The 11,920-nt window shown below is 46.6% G+C and overlaps 5 protein-coding genes across 5 annotated transcripts in view; 1 reads left to right on the top strand and 4 right to left on the bottom strand.

Moving 5' to 3' along the window:
• Positions 1-2,696, bottom strand: part of FOMMEDRAFT_94516 (uncharacterized protein) — a gene marked incomplete at both ends in the record, with an annotated part of 4,914 nt that extends 2,218 nt beyond the window's left edge. The window contains 9 exons of the mRNA XM_007270369.1: positions 73-278; positions 337-734; positions 789-1,044; positions 1,147-1,226; positions 1,281-1,448; positions 1,692-2,070; positions 2,121-2,159; positions 2,230-2,277; positions 2,445-2,696. Of these exons, the coding sequence (XP_007270431.1) occupies positions 73-278; positions 337-734; positions 789-1,044; positions 1,147-1,226; positions 1,281-1,448; positions 1,692-2,070; positions 2,121-2,159; positions 2,230-2,277; positions 2,445-2,696 (1,826 nt within the window). The remainder of the gene's footprint in view (positions 1-72; positions 279-336; positions 735-788; positions 1,045-1,146; positions 1,227-1,280; positions 1,449-1,691; positions 2,071-2,120; positions 2,160-2,229; positions 2,278-2,444) is intronic.
• An 800-nt stretch (positions 2,697-3,496) lies between these two features.
• FOMMEDRAFT_136616 (uncharacterized protein) lies at positions 3,497-5,007 on the top strand (the record flags this gene model as incomplete). Its single annotated transcript, XM_007270524.1, has 6 exons — positions 3,497-3,619; positions 3,673-3,891; positions 3,962-4,072; positions 4,131-4,259; positions 4,339-4,835; positions 4,905-5,007. The coding sequence occupies 6 exons, from the start codon at positions 3,497-3,499 to the stop codon at positions 5,005-5,007; spliced, it is 1,182 nt and encodes a 393-aa protein (XP_007270586.1).
• A 228-nt stretch (positions 5,008-5,235) lies between these two features.
• FOMMEDRAFT_128362 (DUF221-domain-containing protein) lies at positions 5,236-8,559 on the bottom strand. The gene is made up of 7 exons (XM_007270525.1): positions 8,404-8,559; positions 8,018-8,319; positions 6,916-7,944; positions 6,587-6,834; positions 6,189-6,504; positions 5,850-6,133; positions 5,236-5,776 (listed from the first exon to the last, which is right to left on the bottom strand). The coding sequence occupies exons 1-7, from the start codon at positions 8,505-8,507 to the stop codon at positions 5,363-5,365; spliced, it is 2,697 nt and encodes an 898-aa protein (XP_007270587.1). The 5' UTR covers positions 8,508-8,559; the 3' UTR covers positions 5,236-5,362.
• A 622-nt stretch (positions 8,560-9,181) lies between these two features.
• FOMMEDRAFT_148802 (uncharacterized protein) lies at positions 9,182-10,661 on the bottom strand (the record flags this gene model as incomplete). Its single annotated transcript, XM_007270526.1, has 7 exons — positions 10,190-10,661; positions 10,007-10,103; positions 9,706-9,930; positions 9,522-9,628; positions 9,371-9,465; positions 9,270-9,314; positions 9,182-9,237 (listed from the first exon to the last, which is right to left on the bottom strand). Exons 1-7 carry the CDS (start codon positions 10,414-10,416, stop codon positions 9,182-9,184), a joined length of 852 nt encoding a protein of 283 aa, XP_007270588.1. The 5' UTR covers positions 10,417-10,661.
• A 308-nt stretch (positions 10,662-10,969) lies between these two features.
• FOMMEDRAFT_94366 (uncharacterized protein) overlaps positions 10,970-11,920 on the bottom strand; it is a gene marked incomplete at both ends in the record, with an annotated part of 2,320 nt that continues 1,369 nt past the window's right edge. The window contains 2 exons of the mRNA XM_007270362.1: positions 10,970-11,099; positions 11,156-11,612. Of these exons, the coding sequence (XP_007270424.1) occupies positions 10,970-11,099; positions 11,156-11,612 (587 nt within the window). The remainder of the gene's footprint in view (positions 11,100-11,155; positions 11,613-11,920) is intronic.

Genomic DNA, 11,920 nt, shown 5'->3' on the forward strand with positions numbered 1-11,920 from the left:
GGGGGGGGGGGGGGGGGGGGGGGGGAGAGAACGTAAACAATGTACAAATGACATGGATAGGAATGGACTCACGTCCGCGCTGCAATATGCACAATAGCATCCGGTGTCCAGAATCGATCGTTCCTCTTGTGCCACACTTCCATGAGTGGAGTGCGCCTCAACAGTGCGGGCCTTTTCTTCGGCTTATCAACGGGTACACCGTAAATGTGTGGATGTTGAGGAAGGAATGGATTCCTTTCTGGCAAAGCAAAATAGGTAATGTCGTTGTCCTTGCGAGCCTGACAATCCCAGGTCATGAGCAGAGTAAATCATCCAAATATCTGGGCAAATGCATACCTCAGAGATTAATTTAGTGTCAAAGCGTTTCTCAATGTGCTCTGTTCCATACCATCGTTCTTTGCACCATGTTGCTCCTTTCGGGATCTGATCGTGATTCTGAGCTGCCACGATAATATAACAGTTCTCAATATCTAAATTCTTCGATGTTTCCTTGACGAGATCCTCGTTCCACTCCCAAAACAGTACAGGCTCACGGATGAGAAGAGCACGCGGCGTGGGATACGCCATTAACTCAGCCATCCTCCTGGCTAAAGAAAGTGATCCTGCATCTCCGTGGAAGCAAAACGACAGCTTTTCGCACAATTCCAGCTCTTTCCACATCCACTCCGGAAACTTGGATTTGTGTAACAGGTTGATGAACTTGAAACAGGCCACTATAACTTCTCGATGGTTCTCTAAACGGGCATCATCGGCAAGGTGCATGGAAAAATAATAGCAAATGATCGCACCGAATCCGTCTTTTGTCAGCTGCAGATACATCTGCAACAAACTAATTCCACGCCCACGATTCACAACTCCGGCGACTAGACTCAAGAGCCATCCTTTCTTTTGTAAGTACGCATGTAGTGAACCCGGGCCTTCATGGCCAAGCAGATGGACAAGGAACCACGCAGGCTTTTCACGCCAAAGGGCAGCCTGCCAGGCGATGGGGAAGGCGATGATAATTTTGTACGCTTTCTCGATTGTCTTGACATAAACAATTTTCTAACGGATTATAGATCGCTTTAACACGTGGGTTGAGTTAGTCAAACTCTAAAGACGTGCACCGAGCTCTTCCTTCTTGTAGGGCTGCGTGGGAGAGGCGACTGGGGCTGGGTTTTGTCCTCTGTTTTTAATCGGTGAGAAATTTTTCACAACCATACTGATGAGCTTTGCGAGAGGTTCTGCTCGATGCAATCAGAACAAAATATAGATCGTGATAGCGCGAAATGATAAACCACTCCCAACTACTACCAGCCTCATCCTTCCCGCACAATATTCCTTCTCCCACCACCTAATCAGCTTCTCCTTGGATTTCAAAGCGGCAACTTTCAGTGCGTCTCCGTCGCCAACCTGCACGTTCGACCTACTCTGTGTTCTCGAAGGTTCTGTGCTTCTGTGACTGTTTCCTGTTTCCGAAAGTGTCCGGACTGATGAGCATGAGCTGTGAGTGGAACTCCGGCCTGAAAGTCAGTCATAACCACAGCCAGCCTCCGTGGATTGCTTCTCGGACAACCTATTAAGGCTGCTAGAGCTCCTCAATGAAGTTTCACTGGCTGTCTTACTATGTGAATCGTGCTTATTCTCCGCATATCTCCTGAACGAGGGTGTTCGACCAAGGGAGCTTTCACTCCTCACGGAATTCTCGCTACCGGACTTTTCGCTTGGGGATCTGCTCAAGTGTCCGGTTTTATCCTTGACAGACTTATCATGCGCTCTCAAGGCGAGAAACTGCCCTAGCAGCGTGTCTTTGTTTCCGGTGCCGAGTCTTCTCAACGGATGTGCTGGATGGGCAAGTGAATTTTCAACATATTCTAGTCTTCGGGAATCGTCTTGGAGACCTCCTGAATACTCGGAATCAATCACCTTTATCTCATGCAGCACTGAGTCTTCATGAAAGAGCGGACAGTAAAAGAATGCGGAAAAATAATTGAGTGCGCCCGCAAGAGCATCCGAAGCGACTTGAAAGTAAAATTCGGTGTCAGAGGGACCTGTACCTGCACCGTTGTAGCCACTATTTAAATCGCAATACTGGTTATCATGAGAGATGTGCAAGAACTTCCACTTTTCCAAGACTTTACCTTGTCGAACGCGTTTTCTTCCGGGTATTTCCTCGATCCCTACCGACACAGCCATGGTAATGGCGCGTGAGTTAAAGAAGATCACAATTTTTCAACGCATCTAGCTTACCATGAACAACAAGTGCTCGCAAGCGTGGGCTGCACCAGCCATGTCTTCCTACGAAACTAGTAAATAACATTATTGGCGGGAGTACATTGGCGGACCGATCCGCAGCATTCTGGATGTGACGTCCAGCAGCAGTTGAAATAGAATATCACAAAAAAAACGGTATAGTGTGCCACAGATGTACCACTGATCTTTGAATAGAGAGTGTATTGACTCACTGGGTCATTGAACCTTCCTGCCGCGATACTCATGCAAGCAGCAGACGTGCTCGCGTGGACGTCGTTAACGACTGTTGCTTCAAGGTGATTGTCTAGACGAATTACGGCATACCGTCTGCCATCCATATAGCTTCTTTGAACACGTTCCGTGTAAATATAATATGTTGGAATGTCGTTCTCGGCAGGAATGCGCTCCCAATGCCGGGAATCCTCTTCCAAAGTTGTCTTCTCCGCAACGGGTTCGTCATCCATGCTGGCTGAGAAGAACTAAAGAGTTATGCTATAGAGGATAGGAGAAAATAGTGAAGATTGAGGTAGACAGAGTACCGGTCAGTTGTGACACTGACAGTATCACTGCTTGTGTTCCTGATCTATGCTGTGTTGAGTTCCTTCAAGTAGGGCTGAAAGTATACGATTATATGTCAACGGATGGGAGCATGGAAACAGTGCGTAATGAAACGTACCTGTGTCCAATTGGGCGTGCTTGTGCTGGGATTGTGCGATTGCGATGTTGGCTATTTATCATGTTTGCTGTCCGATCAAGTTTGCATTGTCTTGATACCTGTGCGTTTTGCTGTCGCATTCCCCGGTCAAACAAGCAAACTAGTTTCAGATTATGCACAAATGAATGAGTGCAACGTCGTCGCTCCGATTCGTAAAATTAAGTAGTCAGTCACGTGATCTTGGCCGTCGTATATTAGTCATCACGCGATACTACATTAGTAATACAGATGTGGGTATAGTAGCACAGGTTAGCCAAGTACCACTCGCACAGCAGATACTCAATGATACGTTGCACTGCTCTTTTCGTGGCACTTGTCCTGAAAGCGCTGTGTCAATTTGGAAACTGAAGTTAGGTATGAAACCCCGCGCTCGTTATGAGTCACTTTGATTCCTAGATCACGGAACAGCCTCATCTAGTCCTTTTTGCTCGTTTGTGATTCTGAAATCAACATCATGTTGATGAGCTGCTTATAAAACCCCTTGATACCTCAATTACCTAGCGTGCGCGCTGCTCCCCGATACTTGTGTCCACCACGTCATCAGTCGACATGGGCCAAGTCAATAGCTGTGAATGCGCTTATCACTGTCTCCGAACTGAGCACTCGGAAGAAGGTTATTGCGCTCTCTGCGAGAAGAGGTTTTCAAACCTGCGAGGTAAGGATCGAGAAATCGTGGGTTTTTGTTTCATAAATTGCATTTGTCCGTCATCTCAAGCTGCACGTAGCTCAAGCCGGATGAAAAGTTGGTGTTCAAGAGCAAATTGGACGATCATATTGCTATGGATGTTGGAGATTCAGAACCCACATCTCCAGCATGTATCGCCGAGTCATCTCAAGGTGCTCTACGGAGACTCGATTCGTCTCATTTCAGCGCAAATCCGGACGCCATATATCGATGCTTTCACTGCGCGAAGTTCTTTTATTCGGCGCAAGAACTACTGACTGTAAGTTGTTCCAAGAAACACACCTCATCGTCTCTGAAGTTATTCAGCATCTGACGATGATATCCGGCAGCATGTATCCAGGTCCGCAGGAGATGGGCTGAGGGCACATTGGAGCAGTCCAACTGAGACTGATGGCTTCTGTGGTATCTGCAGACGCTCATATTCACACGGTGTTTCCTATGCAAGTACATTGGTCCATTTCGAGATGAGCCTTCACTGATGTTTAGATAACTGTTAAGCATACAAATTCTGCGATATTGCACATCCAACGGCCCGAGATATCATCGAGAGACATTGAGATTGAGCGAGCTTGCGACTGTTGCGTGCGTTGTGGGATTTATTTCACATCAGGGAATCAGAAACGCAAGGTTCGTGATATTGCTATGCATATACCTGTACCGCTTGACCAGGTATGCCTTTTTTTACCGATACGGTACATGACTACAGCATTTCCGAGATATCGAACACCATATCATGCACATGCAGCAAATAGGGGAAGATCCTGAGATAGAAGCATTTAAAACCAGTTTGGCCGCGTTCACCGCTTACTCACTGGGCTTTGATGAGTGCGATACCCTGGACGATTCCGATTACTCTTCCGCGGGTCTCTTCCCTTTACCTCCTTCAACGCTTCCGACTCCACCTAAGATTATATCACAGAGACGGCCTGATCCGCTTGCATCGACGAGTACACCCGCAATCGTATCACTCAGATCAGCGTACGCACCCGAGCTACGTGTCGACCCAACTAAGGCATCATTGATAGCGGCAGCGGCTCAACTCCACCAGACGAAACACAGTAAGTCAAGCGCTATTCGGCGAAACCCAGGGCACGTCCGCGACAAACAGAGAGTAACGGTATCTGAACTGTTTGAATGTCCACTGTGTCTCGAGAATGAGACGGACATCGCCTCGTTGCCGTGTGGACATGTATATGGCATTTCGTACGTTTCTCATTTCTAGCCTTAGCGCTCGAACTGAATCGTGATACGGTTTGTTGTTGGTTTGCACAGATGCATTATCAAGACTCTCGAATCGGACCCTCGTTGCCCGCTCTGTCGTAGACCAACTGAGCGAAAAATGATTCGTAGAGTGTCGCCCCATGCGAGTCATTAGGACTTGTTTATTTTCTTGATGGCCTTTGGCTATTGTATATGTGGTACCTAATACTACTACCTATGCTGTGACCCCGATACTTCGTTCTCAACATTGATTGGATTGGATGTAATTACTTAATCGAAGAAATGTGTAAAATAGGTTTTCACGGAAGAAATTTGATGAAGTAAATACAATGGAAAGAGCCATGAAGATACATCGGTTTCACAAGAATAGGAGAAAGACCAGGGGATAGTGAAAGGGTATGGAAAGAATCATAAGGGAAAACGAAGAGGAGAAAGGCATTGCATGCCGACAAGGGTGACAACGAAACATCAAACAACATAAACAAGAAAGAAAATAGCTGCATCATTGCTCAATCATAACCATAATCACCATCCCTCCAAGGTCCACCGGGCGGGTGTCCAGTTACATGGACATGGCCCTTTTCGTCCATGTTCGCGTGATGACAACCAGAGAACTGCTTTCCCCCAAAATACCTTCTATTTGCACCTACCTCCGCCTGCCCAATCATAAGTCCCAAACGGTCTTTTGGAATCCAAATTGGTCGGATCGGCTCTCCCGCAGCAGGGTGGTAGAACTCTGCCTCTGCGTGGGCTCCTGTCGGATTGTATCTACCCGTACGCCCATCTGAGCCATGCTTTTGTCTGTGGTGTTTGTGCTTGTGATGGTGGCGAGAATAATTTTTGTATGTATCGTCTGCCTTTGTGAGTGGCAACGCGCCGAGCAATTTGTTGTATGATCTGTTCATCGCGTCATGACAGACGATCTACATGTAAATATTTTAGTATCTTGTATTAAAGTAATTTTAGGAACTAGGGAAAGGGAAAAAGGCTACGTACTGTGATCAAGATAAGGACAAGCATAAGGATCCCTTGCGGGGTCGCGCTTGGTTCGTCTTTCTCATCACGAGCGAGGAAGAACAATGTACATAGGCAGATCTGCTGAATGTATAACCCGACGCAAACATGCTGAATCGCTTGTGGGAAGAACAATCCACCAGTATCCATTGCTGCGGGCTGTCCGACTTGGTAGAGGAATCGATACTTGTACATTTGAAGAAGAAGGAAGAAAGTTGCTAGTGCGAGCCCATTGATGATAGGAGAGATAATCATGTATGCGATACCTAACAGAATCAATTCAGTTCATCGGAAACGCGAGAACAACGAGTGTGAGCTCACTGATCACAGCAATCAGCGTCGTCGCAGGAAACTCCGTCCCCCATTTAATCTCCTGAAGACTGTATTCGACGTTGTATAATGAGCGAGGTGTGCTTCCTGCCATAAGGCGCTTCAGGTAATACAAAACGAAATACTTGATCTGCAGGTAACCGGTACCGGATCCGGTAAGGCCCTGCAGGATAATGTAGGTAAGAAAAAAATTGGATGCTTGCGGAAGTTGGCGTGCGAGGAGAGATGGAATTGACGTAGGTTTCGTGACGAGTTCAGGCAGGGCAGCTATTAGACCAGAAGAAAGCGTAACGATTAGAAATGAGTGCTATGGCGGCAGATCAAGCGTTCACACAGAGAAAAACAAATTTAGCCGCGGATACAGTCCAAAGGCAAGAGTGAGGACTTACAACAACTTGAAAGATAAAGAAACGTGTCATAAGACTGAGCTCCACGCTCGTCTTGCGCTGCATACCCTCGAAGCGTGCAAGCAAGCGTAGTATGACGGGAAGTAGCTTCATAAGCGCGGCGAGCATAATGGCCGGAAGCATGCCCTGTATAACTCCAATTGCAAAGTGCGGAATATTGCACAACCAGGCTAGCCAAGAATATGCCTGACACAAACTTGAAATGTTTGATAACCCGCCAATGATCGCGACTGTCGCACGTCGTCAGTAAAGGTCATTAAGAACCTGTCCCAAGAATAGGACGGAAAAACGGAATATGAGTGTGCACATACCAGGAAATGACCAGAGAACAATCAGTCCCGCAGTTATTATGTAGCTGATAATCGTGCGTATCCGCATTGTGGCGAGGTTAAGTCCCATATTTCCCCAAATCACGTCTGCAGGCGCGACCTCTATATATTTCCTGGTCATTCTGAATGGTTCATGATGTAGCAGTGCTTGTACAGCAAGATGTGCTCCAATCTGCTGGTTAAACAGTACAAATGCGCTGTTCAGCACTGGATACGTCTCTTTTTTCCGTTTTCGCAAATGTATCCCTTTCGAATCCTTCGTCCGATCGTCGTGGTTGCCTCGCTTCCTCCTCCTGTCTTCTGACTCATCATCAGAACTATCGCTGCTAAAATCTTCAGACACAACCAAGCGATCCAGTCCCAAGTCAAAAAACGTCCCTAAATCCATCGAATCATCTGCAGCTCTTCCCTTCTCACTGTCGATTATCTTTCGGCCGCGTTCCAATTGCTTGGTTGTCTCCGCAATTTCTTCACGAGCCCACTTGATCGTATCGACTTTTCTGCCAATACATGGGATGGAGAAAGGTAGAGGGCGTAAGGGGAGTCGGTGAGTGGGTCGGTCTTTCTTTGGTACAATTTTTTCAGCTTCCTCGATGCCAGGCTCGCGATCAGAATATGAAACAGTTTCGTCCCTTCTCCTGTCCCTTCTCCTGTGCTTCTTCCCACTTTTCTTATCACTCTTCCTGCCATACCCTTTCTTCAATCCGATCTCAATTGCCTTTTTAACCAGCTTTGTCTCCGCTTTTTCTAACAGATCGCACGCTTCCATCCGACGGTCATATATATCAGGTAGTTCTTTGAGGTCTCGGTTAAACCAGATCTTACGGACACCGCCTGGAAGGTGTGAGAATATATGCGTGAGAGCAGGTTCATTGAGGTAATCGTCACGGATACCGGTGACAAGGATCGTGTTTGCCTGCGCGGAAGCGGAATGGACCCGGTCGACAAGGTAATCCTGACGCTTGGTAATGTAATGCCTCATCTCGGCATGAATCATAATGCCAATCCAAACTGCAAACGCATTAGTTGATTCACCCTGTCAGTATGCAGTTCCTTGTCCATTGAATAGCGAAAATCAACATACTGGTGAACACCCAGGCGAGGCTTAGGTGTGCCCAATAACGCTCCTGCTTTGTCTTACCAACGTTCCCAAACGTGAAGCGTTCGAGTCCAGAACGGTTAGAACCACTATTTACGCTGTCGACCGGAAGTAGCACAGCCCAAGATATGACCCAGATGGGAATAAAGAGTTGGACCATCATTCGTAGGAATCGAGCAAACATGTAACAATCCATACTGTTCTTCTTCCTAATTGTGGAGATATTTTCTTTCCAGACCATGTAAGGCCACTTGAAAGGATTCTTTCCAAGCTCCGGCGACCGCTTGCTGTAACAACGAGTTAGTCACGTCTACACTTCAAATGCTTACCCATTTATTATGGGTTTAGGTCGTGGAAAGGGTGCAACTTACTCCTCATTTTTTGGAACGTATGTCCGCGGCTCATAAATTGCCCTAAAACGTAGCCGAAGGAGCGAGAACGCGATGACTGTAGCGGCAAATATGGCAGCATTCATCCAGAGCGCGGTGAGGAACGAGGCAGTCGACTTTGTCTTTGCAGTTGATTGCACCTCCGTCGAGTTGTCCGCTCTGGTATAGATGTTGTGTTCTGTGAAGGCCAGAACATTTTGAGAGTTAGATATTACGAGGAATATATGGAAGAGGAGAGCGAGGAAGGCATGGGGAGTCGCTGGCATTCGGAGTACGAAGCATGCGGTCACCAACGAACTCAAGCAACAGGTATGATATTATTAAAGAGGGCAGACATGCCTACATTGCTCTAAGAGGGCCGCTCGTAAACCGGGACCGCAAAGGGACGAAGATGGCAAAGGTGCACAAGAGACGACGGGCCGTCTGACTCTGAGCGATAAGGGGCTTGGCAGTTTCATCAAATTCGATCGTGCTTCCAACTTTGTACTCGCAAAACAGTCAGGACGCTTTTTGGCAGTCATAGTGTCATGAAGCTGTTAGATCTTCTCCAAAATTCAGATACGCCCTGCAAGTACGCCTTTGAGCCGGCGATTGAGCAGAAAGAGCCTGTGTTTGATGACAGTTGCTTGCAAGTGCCAACATGGGGCATCGATCCTCAGCAGGTGTTTTATTTCCATATATGGAACTTGCTTATCTAGGTGAAAGAACACGGTAACTTTGCACAGAACGAAACACCGTAATATTATATGATCTGTAATAATTACATGGTATACAAAAGATATATTCCCATCGAATTCGAGAATCGGCCCTCTATACCTAAAGGAGAATGACCAGCAACAACAGCACACAAAGAATGACAATCAGGATGGCAATACACCAGCCACTCTTTGTCTCTACAGAAATGGTATCCTGAGTATCACAGTTGATCAAATGAACGAATAACACAAACCTTCCGTCTCGCGCACGAAGCGCTGTAAACGTCTTAAGGACTTGTTCAATTTCGTTTCCGTGTGGTCGACGTTATGCTCGAGATCACCGAGTAATCTGAATGTACGGATCAGAACAACTGAGCAGTAAGAGGAACGTAGGAAACCACCCACTCGTTATGCTCTCTGAGTTCGGTCCCCATGAGGCCCGCTTGTTCCGTCAGAGTTACTACCGTTCCTGTAATTGAATCGATTGTTTTGTCTTGTTCTTGCATGATCATCTGTTGAAGTTGTATGGAACGAGTCGTGAGCAACAAAATAATGTCTGTAAGAGCAAGGCGAACGAGAAGAAATGCACCTGTTGTTCCATTCGGCTCCAAGCCGCCTGGTCGTCCTCTTCATTATCTCTGGGTTGTTGAAGAGGATCGGAGAACGTCGCTTTGGGTCGTGAGGTCGGTGAGGATGGTGCATATCGTGGTGTGCCCGACGACCCTAGTCTCTGTTCCTCTTGAGTTAGCCAACCCAGACGGTATGCAAAATGCTTTGAACCAACCTCAGACGAGGCAACTTCCGCGCGCATGCTCTAGTCCTTGACAAATGCACATTCGCATTACAATTAGCTTACTGAGCCCAAACAGCAAGCTAGACACAATACGCACATCAAGTTCTTGTCGAACTTCACGGACGTAGCGGCGGCGTCTCTGTACCTCGCTATCATCAAGCCCAAAGGACTTCGGACCACTATTCTCTACAACTCTAATAACACACACATCCATTCCACCGAGATCATACCATACAGTAAGCCATTGTATGGATGAGTGTCGATTAGGCAAGAGGCTTACCTTACACTCTCCTCGAGATCCTCCAAGTCCGCCTCCAACGTGCTCAGGGTGGCTTTCAGCTCACTCCGTGCGTACGACAACTCTTCACTCTCTTCCCCTCTCCCGTTTGACTTTGCCTGCCCTATACTCTGTATCCGCCGGAAGCTTGAGAGGAGCGTCCCAGCATTTGCAAGCGTCCCTTGCATCTCCCGTTGAACTTCATGATACGGGTCCGTGTCCGACACCATACTGCATCCACAGCCGTTATACGGACTAGAGCCCAGCTCCAGACCAGTTTGTTCTGACTTTTGTCGTAGTCCGCTGTGTTTCCGTTCAAAAGAAGGATATGGATTGCTCAGTTGCTTGGCTTGTTGCGCTGCTCAAACTTCAAGCAGGGGAAGAAATATGGCACGTCGGGACGAGGCGAGGACTCCAGGCACTACCCTGTATCCTCTAAGCAAAGCAAGGTACCAAGCTCAGTAAGAGAGACAATGAGTGTCTGGGGTTCAGCAATGTGCAAAGTAGACCGAGGCAGACGAAGGACGGAGGATACAAATACAACGGCAAATTCCGAACGAAGAGATCGACGCATTCCCGAAATATCAAACCAGGCACCTCATGCAGATGTGAACGATAAACTCCTCCTAAGGTAAGGAAAGTATAAACTCGACATAGTATGTCACATCAGTCACAGCACAGCCACTTCCCCATTAGGAAGGACCCTGATGGCAAAAATCGAGCGGTGGACATCGACATTTTTTTTAGCACTTGTAAATACAAAAAAAAATATAGATTATGGTTTTACAGCTCAGCCAGAATACTAGCTGGAAGGATTCTATGGCCATGGTATTTCTTATTTGCCCATTGAGCCTGTGCTCCTGTCAACCCCTTTCTATATGCATCCATGAACCGAGCAGACCGGTTACAATACCTACAAAACATATAATAAAATCAATTTTGTAAGAAAGAAAGATTTAAAGTACTTACTTTTGAAAGAAATCAAGAGGAATAGAATCAAGGCATGTTTGAACATGCTTTTCCATTTGAGCTTCAGTAGTAGGGGCAGGCATCATCCGGTAGTTGAATTTAGCATAACCCCAGCACTGTTCAATGAAGTTCAATTCACAATGGAATTTAGGATAAAAAACTGCCTTGTGTCCATAGCCTTCTACCAATTCTTCAATTGCAGACTTTTGAGCTTGAAAATCTGGCTGGTTAAACAGAATTCGTCGACAGCAGCATACTGATTGTGCTGATTTGTCAGCACACTTGAAACCTTTGCATTGTGTGTGTTTTCCATCAACATTAATTCCTCGTTCTTGAAGGATTTGGGCCATCCCTTTAAATTGGCCAGAATGATGAGGGTGGTTATCAGGGAAATAAAATGATTGTAATGAACCATCAGGGAGGACTCCAGAACGTATGGGAGGGGCACCAGATGTGTCTCTAGCTTTCCACCCTGGATTTTTAGGCATTTGACGTGTAGATAATGCATTACTTGCTCTTTTTTGATGAGAAGTAGCATTGTCAAATGCAAAGAGAGCTGTTTTGCTAGGGAAACAGCTCTCAAAGCACTTGATAGCCTGTAAGAGCTGCTGATAAAGATCATCATGGGTGAAATACCCATCCCAGTTCTTGCCAGCTCTAAAGTAAATTCGTGCCTCCTGTGATCTATAAGAATAATTTCAGTCTATTACTACTGAATGAGTTATAATACATACCTATCTGATGACTTTAGCCATCCAAACTGAC

The sequence above is a fragment of the Fomitiporia mediterranea genome, assembly GCF_000271605.1.
Source record: "Fomitiporia mediterranea MF3/22 unplaced genomic scaffold FOMMEscaffold_13, whole genome shotgun sequence".
Taxonomy (NCBI): Eukaryota; Fungi; Basidiomycota; class Agaricomycetes; order Hymenochaetales; family Hymenochaetaceae; genus Fomitiporia; species Fomitiporia mediterranea.

Coding starts and splice junctions, on each gene's coding strand:
- FOMMEDRAFT_128362 (XM_007270525.1), bottom strand. CDS start 8,507: ATGAATGCTGCCATATTTGCCGCTACAGTCATCGCGTTCTCGCTCCTT. Junction 8,320..8,403: donor TACGTTCCAAAAAATGAGGA/GTAAGTTGCACC, acceptor TCGTTGTTACAG/CAAGCGGTCGCCGGAGCTTG. Junction 7,945..8,017: donor CCTCGCCTGGGTGTTCACCA/GTATGTTGATTT, acceptor ATGCGTTTGCAG/TTTGGATTGGCATTATGATT.